This window comes from Cordyceps javanica, chromosome 1 (genome assembly GCF_051103115.1).
Source record: "Cordyceps javanica chromosome 1, complete sequence".
Taxonomy (NCBI): Eukaryota; Fungi; Ascomycota; class Sordariomycetes; order Hypocreales; family Cordycipitaceae; genus Cordyceps; species Cordyceps javanica.
The window spans coordinates 5,595,479-5,615,560 of NC_139295.1; the positions used below are offsets into that span (position 1 = coordinate 5,595,479).

At 51.7% G+C, this 20,082-nt stretch overlaps 4 protein-coding genes across 4 annotated transcripts; 2 read left to right on the forward strand and 2 right to left on the reverse strand.

Moving 5' to 3' along the window:
* Window positions 1-2,471: 2,471 nt before the first annotated feature.
* V2A60_001687 (nucleoporin complex subunit 54-domain-containing protein) lies at window positions 2,472-3,697 on the reverse strand (the record flags this gene model as incomplete). Its single annotated transcript, XM_083253044.1, has 3 exons — window positions 2,472-2,585; window positions 2,685-3,325; window positions 3,457-3,697. 3 exons carry the CDS (start codon window positions 3,695-3,697, stop codon window positions 2,472-2,474), a joined length of 996 nt encoding a protein of 331 aa, XP_083109170.1.
* A 546-nt stretch (window positions 3,698-4,243) lies between these two features.
* On the forward strand, window positions 4,244-5,082 carry V2A60_001688 (coiled-coil-helix-coiled-coil-helix domain-containing protein; the record flags this gene model as incomplete). The annotated part of the gene is made up of 4 exons (XM_083253045.1): window positions 4,244-4,263; window positions 4,405-4,632; window positions 4,758-4,890; window positions 4,948-5,082. 4 exons carry the CDS (start codon window positions 4,244-4,246, stop codon window positions 5,080-5,082), a joined length of 516 nt encoding a protein of 171 aa, XP_083109171.1.
* Window positions 5,083-15,285: 10,203 nt separating this feature from the next.
* V2A60_001689 (CAP domain-containing protein) lies at window positions 15,286-16,323 on the forward strand (the record flags this gene model as incomplete). Its single annotated transcript, XM_083253046.1, has 3 exons — window positions 15,286-15,830; window positions 15,889-16,199; window positions 16,253-16,323. The coding sequence occupies 3 exons, from the start codon at window positions 15,286-15,288 to the stop codon at window positions 16,321-16,323; spliced, it is 927 nt and encodes a 308-aa protein (XP_083109172.1).
* Window positions 16,324-17,645: 1,322 nt separating this feature from the next.
* V2A60_001690 (uncharacterized protein) lies at window positions 17,646-18,895 on the reverse strand (the record flags this gene model as incomplete). Its single annotated transcript, XM_083253047.1, has 2 exons — window positions 17,646-18,291; window positions 18,504-18,895. The coding sequence occupies 2 exons, from the start codon at window positions 18,893-18,895 to the stop codon at window positions 17,646-17,648; spliced, it is 1,038 nt and encodes a 345-aa protein (XP_083109173.1).
* Between the last annotated feature and the right edge of the window lie 1,187 nt (window positions 18,896-20,082).

Below are 20,082 nucleotides of genomic sequence, written 5' to 3' on the forward strand. Positions count from 1 at the left end.
TGTTCTGTGATCTGTATGGAGCGAGGCTCTTTGCGGGGGGCCGGAGGCTGCCAGGGAGGCAAAGGACCAAAGGCAAAAAAAGGTAGGCCACTTTTATCAGTAAGAGTTGGCGGACGGTTCCATATCGCTCCCACATTAATGGAGTTTTCGCAAAAGCAGCGCGGTCCAGGTTTGTCAGGTTGAGAGGCTAGTGATTTGACCTTGGGTGTCGTCGTGGAGATGAGAGGAGTTGTCATGTGTCAAGGAATCCGAAAGGTGGTGGTTGCATGTTATATTATTTTGATTTGATTCTATTCTTTGCTGCTACGTTGAGGAAGAGCCTGATGATGGCTGGTTCCACGTCGAGGATACTGACTGACCCTACCCTATAAGTATTATGTACAGGTACTTGGGAATACTCGATGGATGAAGCAACCCTTTTGGTCATACTTATAACAAGTAACTTAAACGGCAGACTCTTTTCCTCCTTACTGTCGTTGACTTTGCTTGATACCTAACCCCGCAGCAACGCGCTGCAACCCCCCTCGTAACTAATAATAAATACAATCCTTTTCTTCGTGCATGCGCCATGCGCCATGCAGGTTACCGCGCTAAGCCAAGTACCTGATAGCCTTGCTACAGCGCCTGTCAGCACCTTATTACCCAGTGCAATCCCCCGTAATTTATCCCCCTTCCCCCCCTGTGGTGTGCCACTGCAGCTGCCCTCAGGACGGCACAGCTCACAAGTATTCACGTGCTCATCTGTCGGTCTCACTTACTTGGTACTTACCACGGTACCTCGAGCGCGGCAACACGCAAGAAAGAATGAATAATAAATGAATAGAGTAGAATCAATTCAAACCGTAAGAGAGAGAAAGAGGCCGATAGATAGAGATTTCTCTCAAGGTACTCCGTATTGACGGGCCTACCAATGCAGCCTCTGCCGCTCTGGTCTATCTTTCTGTTGCAAAGTACAGTACCAAGTACACTCTAGGTACCGACCTCCAGAACGTAAAACAGTCTCCCCAATTTATTTTCCAAATCCGACATCGCCTGCTTTTTCTTTTAGTGTTCCCTTTCCTCTTTTTACGTAACTTTTGTCTACTGCATCATACCGCCCATTTGTTTTCCCTTTGGTTTTATTTTATTTTATTTTTAATTATTTATTTTTCCCCTTCCACCAACCCATCCCGTTTTTTCCGCCGCCCAAAAAAAAAAATGTTTGGAGGATGTGAGTGTGACCACACCAGCCGCCATGCCGTCATGACAATCTGGGAGACAAAAATTCGTCTTCTTCGTACCGTTTTCGCTAACAAGCTGGCGATGGTCGCGCCGTCGTTGTAGTTGCTCCCCCCCAGCAGTCTGCCGAGGAGATTCGCGCCCTCGAGGCCGAAGCTACCTTTACCGTCCAGCAGGTCGCTGCCACCGCCCTGATGCTGTACCTGTGTATGTAGAGGCTCCTTTTTCTTTTTTTGCCCCATCTCTGTTGCACCTTGACAATCAGTTTAGAGATGCCCTCTCCACGAACTTGATGTGTTTGCTTACACCTTTTTTGCTCTCCTGGTGCGCAGCCCCTTTTGCTATTGACATGGCGAGTCGCATCTTTTAAGGACGCCTCCTCTCCTCCAGCCGGCGCGCCGGCGTGGCAACATTCTGGACCCACGACCACAACAGTTCCCGACTGCGCGAGACAACGAGAACAAGAACGAGAGGGAAAAAAAAGCAGGCGGGGATAAACCATTCGAACAATCAACGACTTGTCAATCTTGCGACATCAGAAATCATGACGTCGTAATTTATGCCTTTGAGCGTCGACGCGATCGGCATCAAGCTTCTGAGGAGGAGGAAAATACAATCAGGGGCACGTATCTGTACAATAAGGCGACGGCGAGGGAGAAATGACAAATCTCCCCTTGTAACAACTGGGCATAGACAAAAGTAACACACAAAACTATAAATCCAACTCCAATCGTTGCGCAGATTCCAACAACTCGGGTCTAGAGAAACACAGTGTACACCTCGCAGCTACCACGGCACACTTATGACAGACGGAAAGCAACGTCAATGCTTTTTATTGTCAGCCTACCACGGCGGGGGCACTGCGGCCAGGGCACTGCGGCCAGCCGACTCCGGGTAAAAGAGACTCGATGCGATGGATTTCCACTTTTCGAAGCGTTTTTGCCCTCTGCAAGGTCAGACACCATTATGATATCAAATGAATCATATCAGCAAACGACCACACCTCCTTCCCCTCATTGCAGAACATTGCAATCCAATGTAGTTCTGTACAGTATCTATCCCATTTCCTCAATACATAATACAAAGTAGCAATGGATAGAAGAAAAAAAAGACGAAGAAAAATTGAACCCCGAAGACGCCCATTCCCATAAAGGTCGCGTTCATCACCCTAGCAGCATCACCAAAAGCCATTTCGCCTCTCTCTCTCTCTCTCTCTCTCTCTCTCTCTTCCTCTCCTTGCCTTCACTTTTAACCTACCTCGTTCGCACATTTGAGCTGCGGCTCTCCTCCCAATCTGCATAGTCCGCACTTAGCGACTCAACCTCCTTCTTCAAATGATTGAGCTGCTTCTCGTAGTCTTGCATAATCTGTACCGCAATATTAGCACTCTCCATCTCTCCTTTCGTCTCTTACCTTCGACGTCCAAACCCCGAAATATGACAGGAAACAAAAACTAGAAATCTTACCCTCTTGGCCTTTGTCTGCGTCTCCTCGTCCAGCTCGCCACCCTCCGCCACCGGCTTGCCCATCTCCTTGTTGAGGCGGTCCGAGTAGCCGCGCAGGACAATCAGACGGCTCCAGAGCTCCTCCTCGCGCGCCCCGACGGCCGGATCCTGCACCTCGCGCTCGAGCTTCTGCAGGCGCCGGTTAAGGTCGTCCTCGTCGCCGCTGAGGGCGTAGCCGCGGTTGCGCAGGATCTGCACCCGCGCCGCCAGCGCGAGGCACCGCGCGTGGATGGCTGCCTGCCGCCGCCGCGCCGCCAGCGCCCGCACCTCCGTCTCCAGCTCGTGCCGCTGCAGCAGCGCGTCCAGGCTGCTGTTGACCTGATGCAGCCGCGTGTTGAACTCGGCAATCGCCCGCTTCTGCGTCTTGAGCCGGTCCGCCACCCCCGTATACCCGGAGCACAGCACGGGCATGAACTCGGGCCCGGGCTTGCTCTGCAGCGCCTCCTCCCACTCCCGCGGGTCCTCGTGCGCCTGCGGCTTGTAAAATGGAATGTGCGACTCATCCACCTTGTTGTAAAAGTAGTGCTTAAATACGCAGCTCGGGTTTGCTGGATCCCACTTCTCCGTCACGAGCTTCATTTGTTCAAGGATTGGTTTCTGATCTGCAGTTGTTCCCATATTAGCTTTAGTTCCGTCGGGCATCTCGTACTGTTGAAAACGAAAAAAAAGAAAAAAAAAAGAAGACAGGCTAGAAAATTGGCGATATCTTTGGCAGTGAATGAGGTCTACGTACGAGGAGTCTCCTTGCCCGGCTGCCAGAGCGAGCTGGACAGCTGGGCCTGTGATTGTGACAGCGTCGGCATCTGCTGCGTCTGCTGAGGCGGCGATAGCATGCTATTTCCCAGCCCGGTTCGCTGTTGTGTGCCCCCCAACGTTTGGCCGAAGGGGTTGCTGTTCTGCTGTGCGGTTGGCGTCTGCGTCGCCGGCTGCTGGCCCCAGACACTGCCGGTCTTGGGCTGGCCAAAGAGTGACATGTTGGCTATATTATATGTATGATGGGGTGGTGAAGAGAATTAATGTCAATTGTCGATTTGCGATTCGATAGCAGGTGTTGTTGCCGGCGAAGCTTCAATGAAGAGACTGGTGCTATCGCGGAAAGCTATGAGTCGGAGGGAAAATCAACAACGCGAGATTCGGTGCAAGGGCGCGCATCCACCGGTAAGCGAGGTCTGCGACCGGGGCAATTCCTTGGAGACGTAATGGGTGTAGATTCTGCCTCTCGTGGTTGTTCTCGAGCTTGTTGTATTTTTTTAGAGAATGCCTTCTTCGGTCCTGGAGAGAGAGCAATGGCGCGTCAAGGCCCAGTACCAACCTGCACCAAAAAACGTGAGCTTGTGTTGCCCCAAGTGCCTTTTTTCGCGCTAAGCTCCCACGAGCCAATCAGAGCCTCCCAATTCTGACCTCTGTCAACCCGCCATCCTGTCCGTCCTGCGCCGATTGCTTCGCATCACAGAAGCCTCCAACCGCTTTCCCGCCTCACAGCCCTATCAACAGTCGGATTCACCAGAAAACCGGACACGATGTCGACTCGCAGGCCCCAGTATGTCTACCCGCCATGGCCATTGACCCTGTGCGCTGCGCAATTGATGCGTCCACCACAGACTTCCAACGTTGCCGATTTGCCAAAAGAAAAATCTGGGTAAAAGGAACGGAAAGCTGACCCGTCATCGCTCTCTTCCAGATTCAACCAGCAGGTCCTCATCGATGCGACCCCTCTGCCCGATGACGTCCCCGCCGTCAAGGAGATTGGTGCCAGCTCGGCCCCTCTGCTGTCAGCGTCCTTCTTCATCGGCGCTCGATGCCGCGACTACAACGATGACTACATGCAGTGCAAGACTGAGAATCCCGGCCGCGGCGAGTTTGACTGCATGAAGGAGGGCCGCCGCGTCACCCGCTGCGCCCAGAGCGTGTACGTTTCGTGATATACCATGGTGTTTGGCGCGAGTGTGGAGAGTGTCAGTTACGGAGACGACCTCTACTTATTGCCTGATCAGCGCTTTGATACAGAACGGGCGACTAATCCATTGGTGACAGAATCAAGGATATCAACACCCACTGCCTGGCAGAGTTCCGCAAGCACTGGGAGTGCCTCGACGATCGCAACCACCAGCTGTGGCAGTGCCGCCCGCAGGAGTGGAAGCTCAACAAGTGTGTCTTTGACAACTTGGTAGGCCATATTACCGTCTTGCAAGTCTACCATACATTGCTAACAGGCCTTCTGTAGAAACTGGAGAAGAAGATCCCGGACCAGCCCTCCAACGTCGTCCCCGTCGAGCTCCGCCCGAAGCAAATCTTTGCCGATTTCCCCATCGGGCCCGGCGAAGGCAAGCCCTTCATCGCCGGTCAGTCTAAGCAATAAGGAATCAAAGCATACTTGTCTTTTATTGTTGAATCTGGTTGGGATGTGAAACTCTGTACATTTTACTCGTTAGGTTGTCGAGATGAATCAAAACTATATCACTCAACAAATCATAAGTTTTAGCCACGGCCGAAGGGGTCATGTTTTGGCAGGCTCACCGTGGCCTCTCGGTGTCTAGATGCAGCTCTTCCCTACTGGTCTGCTGTTTCTTGCTCGATGCGCCCGAATTCAGCTTCCCAGAGATGCACTGGTGAGGCTGAATCGGAAGTATAGGGTAGCCTCAACCACATGTGATGAGCACCGTGCCAACCTAATAATGTAGTAGGAGAATTGACCATTGATAAAAGAAACCGTATATGTCATCGTATTGGTAATATTACTGGTATCGTTGCGTTTTGCATCGGATGTCTGACATCACAGTTGTCAGCATTGACCCGACGGCGGTTACTGGAACGCACAGAGACAGCTGCTGTGCTATACTATCACCGGTTTCAAGCCAGAATGGACACCTAACGGCAAGCATGTATCCTGACCATGACGTTTATGGCTGGGCCGGCTTCGACTTTTCCTACATGGATTTATGCATGGATTGAAATGACGCGGTAGCTGCCTGGCCGAGGTGTCGCATTCTTCACTTGCAAATGGCGTATCTGCAATACTACGTCGGAGCACAATATGGCTTGAAAAAAGCAAGGCAACAACAGCAACACATGAAAAGTGCCACGCATCTCGTCTAGAGCTAAGCTGTTAGCATTGGACGTCATGCCGTCCGAGTGAGTCCAAGTCCATCATGGCGAGCACAAGTCACTTATGCAAGACGTCTCTCGCTGCGAACTCCAAGGAGAAAGAAAGCGCTCGCAGACGGAAGACGGGGAGAAACCACAGAGGACCTTATTTTCTGTGCATTATGTAGTCGTGGTCTCACTTTCAGCCCAGAACGATGGAGAAGAAGACGCCACCCTCGTAACGCTGATGATGGCCGCGGCCAGTTGTCACAGAAGCGAAACTTACAAAGTGGAATCAGAATGTCAGGAGAAAGGGCTCGAAATAAAACATCGAAACTATGCATTCAAGTCTCTGGCCAGCATAACATACGAGCCGAAAAAGGAAATCACAATGTGGGCGCTGCCGACGTAGTCGGCGTATTGCACATCACAGAGCGTCTGACGCTGGATTGCCATTATATTCATAGAAACATACTGTGATATCAACTCTGATACGATAGTCAGGATATACTCTGGGAATTTGTGTGTGAATTGCGGTTGGCAGTATGGACAATATAGAGTGTCTGTCGATGTGGTCTAGAAGAAGCTGATACATCCCGAACGATGCGCCTCGAATCTTTTCCTACGGAACATCGTCAAGCCCTCAATGTTTTTGCTCTATCTCAGTACAGTGCTATTCAATTCTCAAAGTTCCGAGCATTGGGTTCGCAGTCCTGTGAGGGGCCATCGCTCTCAGGAGCCGTCGTACTGTTCGGCGACTTGGGCGATGGACAGGCCATGCCGTATCGAGAGGGCAATTCCTCATCTAGTACCGAGAAAACATGTATGAAATGCGAATCCCGCAAAGTAGACGTCCATATACAATCGAGGCTCGCTGAGTTCGTAGCCGCCCGCTACTTACCGCCGACCTCGGGAACAGGCTGCTCTAGCAGGGCGCTCTGAAGGCCTTTTCGCGAATATCCCTCTTCTTCGCCATGTTACGAAGCTACATGCGGTCTCCCGGAAACTTTCCAACAGTCATTGACCATTAAGACATTGGCCTTGACCGTCAACATGTGAATATCGGTATGCTCACCCGCGGGAGCACGCGCACGCCAACCTTGCATTGACCTCGTTTGGGCTTTTTTTTTTCGTGACTTGCTCTCAGCCACCTTACAGCATAAGTAGGTCGTCGGGGAGACGTACCGCCTTTGAGAAACGGGGGTTCGATCCGAAGGTCCGGCGGCGGAAGAATACGAGGGCGTCATCTCTGCCCCCCCCCCCCCCCCCTTTGACATGCAGCAAAGCTCATCTCCAAAGGCGGTAGGGTAACAAAGTATAAACTACTGGTAGTTTGTATGCCACCACCCCCTGAAGAATGGAAAACTGACAGGAAAAGACGCCTCACACTTTTATTACAGTTACGAAAGCCGAAAAAAGCACCCTCCCCCCCCTTCCTCCGATTCCCCTGGTCGACTGTTGTGGCCTGTTTGCACATGCTTATGCACAGCGACAAGGAAAATGACAGAAATACTGATTTATGATTAGGGAACCGCCAAATGAACTCGACAGTGCGCGCTTCGGACTCTTGAAATGAAACAAGCACCCGGGGTGCACTGTCTTGTGTTTGTTACTCGTGGCGTAATATATTTCGACAAACGCCGAAAAGGCTTGTTTCGAATAATAAAAGCACAAGCTGTGGAAAAGCCCTCCAAAGTGAAGGAAGAGTGAGGGAGCGCTGACGGGGGGTCCCGTGAAAAGAGTGGCGAGTATATGATGACTTTGAGAGCAATATTTGCGTATGCAATGAGAAAAATGAAGAATTTTGTTTTGGGAAAATTCGAATTGATCAAATGTCAAAAGATAGTTATTCATGCTCACGCATGGTGGGCTCTAATCGAGAGAGCGTTATGCGTTGTATAGTCGCATTACCAGGCTATTACCCCAAACCCCCTCAATTTCGGAAACCACATGTCGCGTATTGATTACTTAGCAGGCTCTTTACGGAGAAAAAACAAACCGGCATTAATAAGAGTCTTGATCCAGCCCAACAGCCCTCTCAAACGCCCCCGTGGTTCCTTTTTTATGCAATTTTTCAGGCCCTTGTTCATCTCATCTTTGGCGAACCCACCGGCATGGCCCGCTTACAATCATAGCATGGATGGTGCAGGTTCCATGCCTGTCCCACATCCCCTCTCATCACAAATGCTTTTTTTTTGGGGGATGAGAGGGAGGGGAGGGGCGCTCTTCTCTCTCCTTCATCTTTCTCTTTTGCCCACGAACCTTCCAGATCTGGGAGGTGATGCAGCCGTGCAGATTGGAAGAAGGGGGGGCAACCGTTTCACGTCCTTTTGTCACTGGCGTACCAGCAGCGTGGCTTGCTGGGGCCAAGGAATGGGTTGTGGAAATGATGTGCGTAACAGTTCATTGTCGAATTATTGCTCATACTTGAAACATGGTGCTTCCACGCGTTTATTTGTTGTTGGTTTCTATTTTCTCGTCGTCTTAGCATAACAAATTACAAGTACCGGCTCATAGGATCGAGCCATATCGTGCGATTTTCTCATGGCGCATATGATTACGTGGGACTGCTCATGTTGGCGTCTGCGGACAGGGTCTTGCACGATAAGGGCCGATGTGTCTTGCTTGCCTTGCCAAGCTTCAGCCCTTTCAATAATCGCTCGCTTCATAGATGGTGTAACCGTTGTGCGGGCTGCTACCCAAGGCCCTTTGAGACATCTGGAGAGAGCAGTTAACAACATGATATTGCTCACCTCATCGAGCCATGATTTTCTTTCACTCGATCGAGGTTTCTCCTTGCGAGATCCCCTTCCCAATTATCAGTCTTGTGATGATGGGGAGTGTGCAGACATGTGCGATCCTACTGGCGTCGACTGAGCGAGGGCCGGGTGAAAGCGAGGACTTGTCGTAGCCTACTAAGCTTCCTGGGGCTATACGTGAATCATTTCATACAGCTTGGTCCCAAGCAATTTGAAGCACACTTGTCGATCAGAAGACAACAGGTCCGTTGGTGGGGAGCACTCGAGACGTGGAGAAACAAGCAAGGTATTTGCACATTTACCATGCCATGCCTGCCATAGCTGGTAAGTAAAGTAGCTGTATATGCTGTACGGAGTAGTTGGTAGCATTATGAGAAAACCACAACAATGTTCCACTGTTCAGCTGCACAGATGAAAATCGGTGAAAATACTGCGTCGTCATGGCCACTGCATGAAACATGATGCCACGTAGACGGCGAGTCATGCTGCGTTCAACTCTTTGGGCGAACTCGATGCTGTCTGGATGGAGCAGGTGATGAGTGTAGCTAAGCATTCTAGACCCTCTTGTCTCCCGCTTCATTACGATTTCTCTGGTCCGGCAATTTGCTTCCGACGCCAGGGTTCGGTGCGCAGATTCTTGACCTTTTTTTTTTATTTCAAGGTGACAGGCAAAAAGCGAGTGCCGACTCTGCTGAATTGGTGTGAGATTGGCTCAGGGGGTTCTCTCGCCAGTCAGTGGGGGTTGGGGGTGTCAAGGTGTGTATGTAAGTAGGTAAGTACTGTATAACTTAGTACCCTCAATATCGCCCGACCAGGGTGGCCCTGGATATTGAACTATAATTTTCTGCGCCAGGGTGATGTCGCGGACCCTCGTGGGAGAGGAATTGGAATGGGCAAAGGGGAAAACGGGAAATATTTTGGCCATGGATTTTTGTCATTGCCGCACGTGGCAACGATGCCCGATGACCCTCAACCTACCAGTAACTACTCAGTAACAGCTTCGCAAGTCGTCGTCGGGGTGTACGAATTTGGGCAATAGTAGACTCGACGCCACGGTGCTGGCGTTGGCACCATACTGCTATAAGAAGAGAAGAAGAAGAAGAAGGCAATGAGTTTCCGAGTAAATGGCTAGCATCGCTTCACTAGATGCAAGCGAGAGAGCGATGCTAGCCATCGCTGGCGGGGCCAAACATGCACGAGGAAGAGAAATCACTCTCAGTATTGCAAATAACCAGAAGCCACTGGAGAGGGAGCTGGGATGCTCCTCGGCCAAGGCAGGGCACAGCACTAAGTAACCAGAGTAACAAGAGGTAACATCGCCGGTCCGTTGACGGATTTGTAAGGGTGCTTGGCTTGGCTTTTGCGCCCGGCCATGTCAGGAACTGGGAAAGCTCCCTTTTGCCAAGAATTACGGCAAGGAGACGGCGGGTTCGAGGCCAGGCACAGTTTACGCCAAGGAGGTTGAAATTGTCCGACACATACTGAGTATCAGCAGGGCTCGTTTTGGAGCCCAGCCGCCGGGGAGTCGTGAAATTGTAGCTGCAGACCCACGCCTTGGTATAAGTAGATTGGGGAGAATTACCGGACCTGGATGGCAAAAAGCAGTCTGGGGTACGGAGTGACGTGATAATTTGGCCAAGCCGAGACTACAGACAAGGCTATCAACTTGAGGGGGGAGCAGCGCACACTGGCAACATCTCGTATACCTGTCAAGGTAAAGTTGTGCAGAAGAAAGCAAGCAAATGTGGCATCAATACGAGTATGTATGGCTCTCAACCTCCCGCGTCTTCATCTTTGAGCTGTCACATACGAGTACGTGAATTGGGGAGTCGCGTCCAGGACTAGGACGCGAGTTGGCGGGGATTTTGTTGACAAAGTAGGATGAACCAAAGGTAGACGCGACTGTGCATACAAGTCAAACGTGTGCGGAGAGGGTGCGAAACATAGGTCAAAACATTGGCATCGGTATACTCAAAAGGAGCATACCTTTTCTTTGGGGGGGGCATTCCAGCGGCGGGTGCGTGAACGTGTAATTGACTCTTGAGGCAGCGCCGCGGCGGTAGTCAAACTAGCAAGGAGAGGAGAAGAAGAAGAAGAAGAAGAAAAAGAAAGGAAAAGACTGGGCGCACTCCTCTGGAGCCATGGAAAAGAAGGAAAAGAAATCAAAATCAAGTTTTACTTTGATACGGACAAGGACGAGGATTGCCAGCATCATCCTGGCTCGGATGCCTATCCTATGTAGGGGCGGAGGGGGTGAAAAAGGCCAAGGCGCACTCAATGCAATGCGGCGATTGATTCTGTGCGGGTTTCCGAAATGGTGAAATCTGTCTTGGGGAGTTTGATTCAAACATGAGCAAGAGAGAAACAAGAAGGGCAGGAAAAAACAGAAAAAAGAAAGTCTGTGCTTGACGATGAAGAATAGAAGGAGCCTCCGCTCGCATCGGGTTGGTTGTTTTTTTTTTTTTTTGGGCTGAGCCAAACTATGAGGCTACCAGGGGCTGGGAAAGGCACGAGGGTCAAGGAGCAATGACAAGATAGGCCGGCAGGGTAAGTATGCATGTATCTGAAGAACGAACGTGATGTGAAGGTGGGCGGTTGACACGGCACTTGAATGTAGCAGTATGAGTAGTGAGTGGCAAGCAGCTATAAGAAAGGCGGGGGAGGCGGTGATGGGACGAGACAGATGAAATGATGATCGGTCGTGTAGTAAAATGAATAGGGTTGGCCATCTGCCATTTTGGCAATGGGTTAATCAATCTGGGTACGGAATAGTACTGGTAAGTCGCGATTGGAGTTGAAATTGTTGGTACTGGTACCACTAAAGTAGTAAAGTAGAGAGTGGTTGGACTCGGTCATTCTCATCATTCTGTAAGAAAGTCGTTCAAGCCACTTTCTTATTGTGTTGCAGTGAGAGATGAAAAGGGGTCAATCTGGATAAGGATCTAGTCCTAAACAAGACTGGTATTGTTTCAGGGATTAGAGGGAAAAGAGAGGGGTTGTCTTTTTCCCGATGGTCGCCTGTGTGGGACGACTGTGTACTGATACAGATCTCCTACAGAGTACCAAGCACAGCTACTGAGCAGTTGTTGTGGAAAAGGGAAAAAAAGAGAATGAAAGAAGAACAAAATTAAGAATGAAAGAACCGATTTAATCGTCACAGGCAATTTAGGCCCCGGCTGTAACATGCCGGCTGTCTTCTTACTCGCTGTCCAGTGGCTTATCAAAAGAGAGACGGTGAGCAGTTTGGCAGTGACCATACTAGGTACATATTGGGTAACTAATCTGTACACTCCCCCTCTATTCCCCACTCCCTGCCGGCAATCATCGCGCCACAGGGGCTCCCAGTGGACTTGATGGGCAGATGGGCAGGAAACAGGAACCACAAGTTGGCATTTGACATTATGCAAACCCAAAAATGTACGGAGTAACAAGTAAATAGAATTACATTGAAAAGAAAAAGAAACAGGCTGGTCTCGCTTCGCTGGGAGCTAGTCCCCTTTACCGTGCCCCTGACGCACAGTAACTTGCAGAGTACTGGTACGTTCAAGCGGTAGCTACAAGGAATCGGCGGGAATTAAATCCACGGTCGCGGCCTGTTTCAACACCCGCCTCCGTTTGAGATAAACAAGTTTGATACTGGCATGGATATGTGCTGCTTCTTTTTGCCATTTCTGAAACCCGTGCCTGGCATCGGCTCAATGCGAACTCTTTTTTTTTTTAACCTTTTCCCCCCCTCCTCTTTTGAACCGCGGCGGCTTCGGATGAGGATCCCTTTAGCCCTACCACGTTGGGCTGAGAAACAATGAGGTCTTGTTTCAGAAATGAAGAAAAAAGAAAAGAAAAAGAAAAGAAAAACGAGAGGCGTACCCTACACAGTTTGTTTCTGGCTTGATACTCATCGCTCGGCCTGCTTGGCGTTTGACACAAGGCCAGCAAGGTCGCTGTCAGGAAGAGGCCTTGTTTGAGTAAAGCAGCCCTCGCTCGGTCTACACAACGGCTCTCTTATTGGATGGTGGCTTTGCAGCGCATGAAAATGTAGTTTGCAACGTGCTAGGTGATGGTTTTTAACGTTTGGAGTGCACGGATTGTGGCGGCTAAGTCGAGCGTTTTTTTTGTTGGAACGTGTGTAGCTGTGGATAACAATACTTAGCCAGAGCTGTACAGAGTACAGCGCAGCAAAGCACACAGTAAAAATAAGTATATGGAGAATGAGGGGCAAGGTACTCAATAGTCATGAAAGAAAAAGAAGGAAAAAGGAACAAAGGAAAGCCCCATACCTCCTCTCATGCCCGTTTGAATCTACAAGATGCAGAATATTCGGCCATCCCCTTCCACCCACTAGTATGCTACGGATGTTGGACCAGGCGTTTTGCCTAGCCGCACACTGGTCGCAATCCATCAATTGTCCACCGTTGTTCGTTCGGATGATAAATGGTAGAGTTCATCTCGACAAATACTGTTAGAGTCCTTGACAGTCTCCATCGATCCAAGCTGGGCCGCCAGGCAGGCCTCGTATTGCTACGTGATGGCAGCACTACGATGTGATTCCATTAGCAGGCTGGCTTGGGCGGTACCGTTACTTATTGATCACGAGCTGTCGGTTCCTGGCTGTGGCGGCCAGTGCCTGCCCAAGTTGCCAGTACCAGTAGGTATCAAATGCACGGAGTGGGTACGGAGTACTCCTCAAGTCTCATCAACGCTATAACCCCCGTAAAAGATACACTCGAGTGACCTAATCGCTCGCTGGGATCCGCAGAACTTGCCAAGTGCCAATCCTCCGTTACTGCCATTTCAGGGCTAGTGCCAGGGACAGGTACGCAATATCATGGGGTAGATGCGCTCCCCCCCTGCAAGGGGTGATGACCAACCAACGTCGATGGCTCTCGCAGGAAAAGGTGATTGTTGTGGAGCCGTACCTGGCTGCTTGGCTGTTGGTGCATGCTTGCTTGCCCCCTTGCTCGTTCCTTTGCCCAGCTGCCCAGCTGCCCAGTTGCCAGTTGCTCGGGCTGCCAGATGCCAGCTGAGTCGTGCACTTTGGGGTACCATGTACGGAGTACTGAGTAGCAAGAGGAAAAATGCAGGCACCAACCTTATCACGGATTGGCAGCATCAGATACCTACCGAGCAGGCATGTACGGAGTAAGGTCTCCAGCCATTTTCTTCATGGCTTGCACCAGCAAGCGCCCTGTCCCTAATAGGGGAGCCCCTTGGGGCCAAGCAAAGGCCCGACAACTCTTCAGCATCCACCCACCCACCATCAGCGCATTGTCTACGGATACTTTTTGGCATTACTCCGTACTGCTAAGTCTCGAACCCCCCCTTCCCCGATCCCCAGCAGGTCGTTTGCAAGCAAGGAAACCTCGGCGCGGGTCTGCCAGTTGCCAGCCAGCCAGTTGCCAGCCAGCTCTTCGTTTGCACTTCCAGCCACCACCCACGAGGGGGGAGGGGGGTATAGAGAGGCGTCCCCCTTCAATCTTTCTTCCTTTCTGCTACCCCCCCAATCACACCCCTCATCACACCCCTCATCACACTTCCTTCCTGCCTTGGTCGATGGACAATCCTCTCTCTCCCCCTTGGACCGCGCCGGACCCTGGTCCAGTTGTTCTCCTCCTCCTCCTCCTCTTCCCCATATGACTACTTTTACTTGCCTCTAATATCTCGTTCCCACCTCTCTCCTCTCATTCTTTTTACTTCTTACCCTCGTTCGACGCCTCTATCCATATCCTGGCCCTCGTCAACCTTCGCTCCTTTTTTTTCTCGCCTCTCTCTTTTTTCCGTGTCACCCACTAAGACACTGTCGCTCCTTTTGAAACAGCCTTTACTTCGTCGCTTCCTATATATCAAGCCACCTTTTTCCCTTTTTGCCTCGTCGAAGCTCGTTCCGTTTCTTGTCTCTCCGACTTGCCAAGTTCAAGCTCGAGTTCCTTTTTGCAACGTACGCGAACACCGACTCGCTACATTTCCTTCGTTTATGACTTCATTTCTTACACTCATTTCTTCCTTCTAGCTCAGACCTTCTTGTCAATTGCTGCAACGGCTGGTCCTAAGCAAGCAGAATTTAAAAATCTCTTGGTTTCCCTGCCGTCAACAATAGTCAACAATTTCGACAACCAACAAGTAAAGGTGAGCATACCCATCGAGTTTCACCACATTCCCTCGTCTTGTCTTGCTTCCAAAGTCCGCCCTTGCACTCTTCCAGCTTCTGGCCTGCTGGCTGGACCACCATCGTATTCTGTCTGCCCTTGGTCGCCCGGTCCCGTTATTCGATGCACAAGCATATATGCCACCAAAACCACATCTGGAATTTCTACTACACATCCATATGCGTTTCATGACTACCATGTCAATGCTTTGCCAAACAGGAAAATGGTCCCAAATTTTGCCAATGTTGTTGCCGCGCCACCGGCGCGACCAGTCCCGCCAGCCAGCCACCGTCCGTTGCTGTTGGGGTCTTGTCTCGCCTGGCATTCTCTGCATTCCTGTCATCGGCACCTAGGCATCCACCACTACTCGCCATCGACATGGACACCGGCGCGAATTGACAAGGGCATTCTTGTTGCGCTCGGCAACCGTTGCATGCCGACTTGTACTGACGCTACTCAACCCGATTGCCTGCTTTTATAGAACATGCCTCACCACCCTCACTCTCCCCTCGCAACTCGTCGACTGACAAAGGCTTTTGCTCTAGGACTCACATCCTCAATATCGACATTGCCAAAATGAAGTCCTCTCTCGCTCTTCTTGCCACCGCGGCTACTGTCAGCGCCACGCACACTGTCGTCGAATGGGTCACCGACACTGTCACCGTCACCGTCACCGTTGACGGTGTCCCTACCGAGTTCGTCCAAAACTCCCAGCCTACCAAGCCTGCCGAGATTCCCATCCCCGAGACTCTCACTTCGTCTGTCGTGCCCTCGCCTCCTTCCCCGCCGCCCGCCAATAGTGCCGTTGTCCAGGAGCCCGAGACCATAATCACGACAACTCAGGCGGCCCCCCCGACTCCGACCCCCGAGCCTGAGCCGCAGACAGTTGTCCAGACCGAGACTCAGACCCCCGAACCTCAGCCCGTGTCCACGACCCAACCTCAGCAGTCCTCACAACCCGAAACGGAGACACTTGCACCCTCTGGCAGCTACCAGGACACCGCAATCAAGTACCACAATGCCTACCGCGAGGACCACAGCGCCGGCGGCCTCGAGTGGGACGCGACTTTAGCCCAGTACGCCGCCAACACTGCGCAATCGTGTAAGATGGAACATGACATGTAAGGATTCATCGTGGAAATCTCTTAAAGCAGGCCCAGTACGCTAACAACCTGATAGGAAACAGGGCAAGGACGATGGTCGCAAGTACGGCCAGAATCTCGCCACTTATGGCTCTGACAAACTGGGCTCTATTGAGAAGGAGATTGGCAGAGCTGTTGCGGAAGGGTGGTACTCGGAGGTCAAGAATTACAACTTCTACGGCATGGCAGACCCACCCGCCAATGCTCCATTGCAGGACTATGGTCACTTCTCCCAGCTTGTCTGGAAAGGCTCCCAAAAAGTTGGCTGTGCTACCCAGCGGTGCAAGCCAGGTACCCTTTACGGTGGCTTTGACTCGTATCTGACCGTCTGCAATTACGACCCTCCTGGTAAGAATTCACGGTTTCGCGTCGTAACAATTCCAAAAACTAACCCTTTTCAGGCAACTACCAGGGCCAGTACGGCAACAACGTTGGGCGTCCTCTTGGCCTCAACATCAAGCTCTCTACGTAACTAGGTTTTCACTTTGCCGCCCAAGTTCCCTTTCTGGGTACCCTTTACGGGGCTGGCATTGACGAATGAGGCATGAAGAAGTAAAGGCCTCCATGTCTCATGGAAGCTTCAGACGCAATGTTTGGGCACGCAATGCCGGGGCTGGATGAGGTTTTGCATCTGGGGCAAAATCTGAAATTTTTCGCTTCTTCATGTACCTTATGCGACGTTGTACTTAGATTCTATCTACGTCTCAAGCTGCTTTTTCCCTTCTCACTTGTGAAGACTGGGTTGGTCTGCTGAGTCATTTATGGCAGCTGGCTCGGGCTTCTTTTTCTTATATGACAAATTTCGATTGTCTTTCTTCTTTTACATTCTTGTATATACGTGGCGCCCTACTTGCTTTGGCTTGGCTTGGGAAAACGATGCGCCTCTCATCTGTCTTGTTAGGGGCAGCTTTATCGCAAAAGAGGAGCAAGGTCCATGTTTGCAATCGGTGGGAACGTGTTTTATGAGCACCTTTATGTAAGCGCTCGCATTTTTGATCTGTAAACTTGGCTAGTTTTGAACACGAATCATATCAGGGCACTTTGTTTTTTTGCCGTGTCGGTTGCTCGCAACTCTGATAACGTGGGTACTGTCCATTGGTTCAACTAAAGTGACGCTCTGTGATTGTGTATTTCGAGACTAGTCGTACCTGATCAAATGAGCCATTTAGCACAAACAAACAAATAAAGGATTGAACAAGAATGACTTGATCTGTAAAGAGAGAGGCGAGGGGGCGGGCAATGGTGTACGTCTCAGCCGTGCGGTCTGAACCACTTGTCGAAGAATAAGCAGGTGATGCCACCGCGTTCCGGAAACGGGCTCGGTAGTGACATGTAGTCGCGGTCGAGAGAGGAGACTCCATAGGAGAGAGGGGAGTCGAAACTCGTGCAAGGCTACGGTCCCGAGTTGGGGCAAGATTACTGTCTGTCTCCTTACTGGCCCGAGTACAGGATCGCGTCGTCACATCTTGCCAGCTTTCGGGCGGCGCTTACACGGCGAGTGCAGCTCTCTGCCCAACTTCACTTGATCGGGCCCGTTTGAGCCGGGCGTCCCTTGTTGTGCGACTTGAAAGGGGGGAAAAACCGCAAAACGTGTATATTGAATTGCAAATCCATGCTTGATTCCGTACACACCCATCATCTGTCATCATCATCCTGGCTCTCACAAGTCTCTCTCTATACACCCTCTCTGCTGTGTCCCGTTTATTAGCCGCCGTCGTCCGCACGTCCATTAGTCAGAGGCTGCCCGGCCTCGTGGGCACCCCCTCATTCACCCTCTCCCAAGGGCGGACGTGATCATCTCGCCGGGGCAGGCGACGGCGAAAGCAGCGCCACGTCGCATCCGGGCAGCTCAACAATCTCGTGCGCCGCAGTCTGCTGCTGCTGCTGCTGTTGCTGCGGCTGCTTCTCGGACCCGGGCAGCTCCGCAGCAGCACCGGCGGCGGCGTCGATTCCAAAATGGCCCTTGATGATGGTCCCGTCAAGCTCTGGCGACGTGGGATGGCCATCTACCGGTCCGCCGGCGGCGGCCTTGTCGTTGTCGCCGTCCAGTCCGTTCCGCGCCACCGTTCCGCGACGGCGGCGTCGTCGGCGGAGGAGGAAGAAGACCAGGCCGGCCAGAGATGCCAGCACGACCAGGGGTACGCACACGCCAATCGCCGCCGTCTGGCCCACGGAGAGTCCGCCGCGAGCACGGCCGTCGCCGCCAGGTTGGGAGGTGTCGGTAGCAGCGCCGCCGGTGGAGGTTGCCGTGGGGGTGATGTCGGCTTGTTTGGTCGCGTAGAGCAGCTTGAGGGCGTAGGCGCTAACCGTCGTCTCCGCGTTGACCGTTAAAGTGGTGGACCTTGTGAAGTTTTGGAGAAGTATGACGCTGGTTGTCACGCCCGACGCAAGTGTCGACGAGCAAGAATACTCGCCAATATCGTCGGCACAAGCGTAGCCACTGGGGGGAGGGGGGGAAGTCAAGGAGTTTCAATGTCAGTCCGAGGCTTCGTCACCCATTCATAGTCTCCCAACGTATCGCGAGGCAGACAGGTGAGAAGAAAAGCAATGGAAAGTAGATAGTGGGGAAAGTCTTGGTGAATTTGGTAATGATAAAAAAAAACAAGAAAGAGAGGAGAAAGAGGGGGGGGGGGCAGGTGTGTTTGTTCTTACCTGGGACAGCAGCCGATGGCGACATCTTCGGAAGCGAGAGGCGGCCAGTACCGGAACGGCGGCGCGGGGGTAAGGGTAGCGCCGGAGGGCAGAAAGGTGCACTTGGGCAGGTAACCGTCTGGGCAGGCCGAGGCCGAAAAGACTGGTCTAGAGCCCGACAGGACGGCTTCGAAATAGCCCGTCGGCACACACGTGCCGCTGCTCTGGGAGTTTACGCGATAAATGTTGGCAAAGTTGTGCCGAAGTTCGAAAGAGGTCGTCGTTTTCGCGTTGCGTACGACTTCCTTGAATTGCGAATAGAGGGCCGCTTGAGAGCATATCGATGCCGTGTCGATGGACGTCAAAGGCCCTGCGTCGATTGTAGCGATTCCCGGCGCGGGGGTGGCAGCCATTGTCTCTTCTTCTTCTTCTTCTTCTTCTTCTTCTTCCTCTGTCCCTCTTCCTCTTTGCTGCTCTTCGCGAACCGGCCTATGTTGGTGGTACAATTGCTGTAAGTTTCGGTACCAAGTATGGAACGCGCGCGATGCCGTCAGTTTTCTTGGGATGAGAACTTTTCCCCTTCCTTTGGAGCCACGACTACCCCATGTACGGGCTTCCAGAGACCAAAGAGACAAGCCAGCGGTGAGAGGATTAGAAAAAAAAAATGAAATGAAAGCACAACTCTGGGCACACTTCAAATGTGATGGGCTGTACCCCTGTTGCTTGCTGCTCGGAAAGCCCCCCCGCTCGCCAGCCCGTCACATGGCTGGGTTTTTTTATTATTTCATTTAGGCCTGCATATTGGCTGCAGCTCTGGTTGGTTGGTTGGGTGCTCTGTTTTCATCAAAGGATGCGGCAGCCCGAGCTACTCTTCAACGCACCAGGTCGTGGACTCCGAACAAAGAACCGGTTCGACTACGGTATTGTCGAGGCTGGGGGGGCGGGGGAGGCCGGGGAGCCTTGAATTCGAAACATGCTGGTGGCATGCTATGCACAGAGTGCTAAAATCGGAAAAGTCGAAATTTGGTCCATCTCAGCCTGTTGTTGGGTGTGCTGTCAAGATTGCGTCCCAAAATAGAAACTTTTGTGCTGCGTCACACAGACGGGGAACGCCCAAGTGAAGTGACCAACGCTGCTAAGCATTATGATTAGATCAGTAGGAAAAATAAAATGGACCAGCCTCAAATGTCTCGACTACCCTTGCCTTTCTCATCACATGGAGACTTGTTTCGGGGGGTTCATTAGGACAAGAAACAACCATCAATTGCTGGCCGGCCGCAGCACCGGAGCGGCGCGCGCGCGCACGCAAAAAAGCAAAGGGAAAAGAGAAAAGGAATAATTAGCACGAGTTGCCCGACAGCCGCGAGGTGGATGGCATAATAACCCGCTGACCAGGATATTCATTGGTGGCCTTGTAAACTCTCGCTTCAATGTCGTTCATTCAACAGCCCTTTCACGGGTGGGCAGAACTTCGGTGCCAAGTAGATACGAGACAGTGGCAGAACGGGAAGACAAGTTTCATTCACATTGTGGTTACTGTCCCTCAGGAATAGGCGCTAGTTTGCCTCGGGGATGATTTCTTGCTGGCAACGATAGGCCC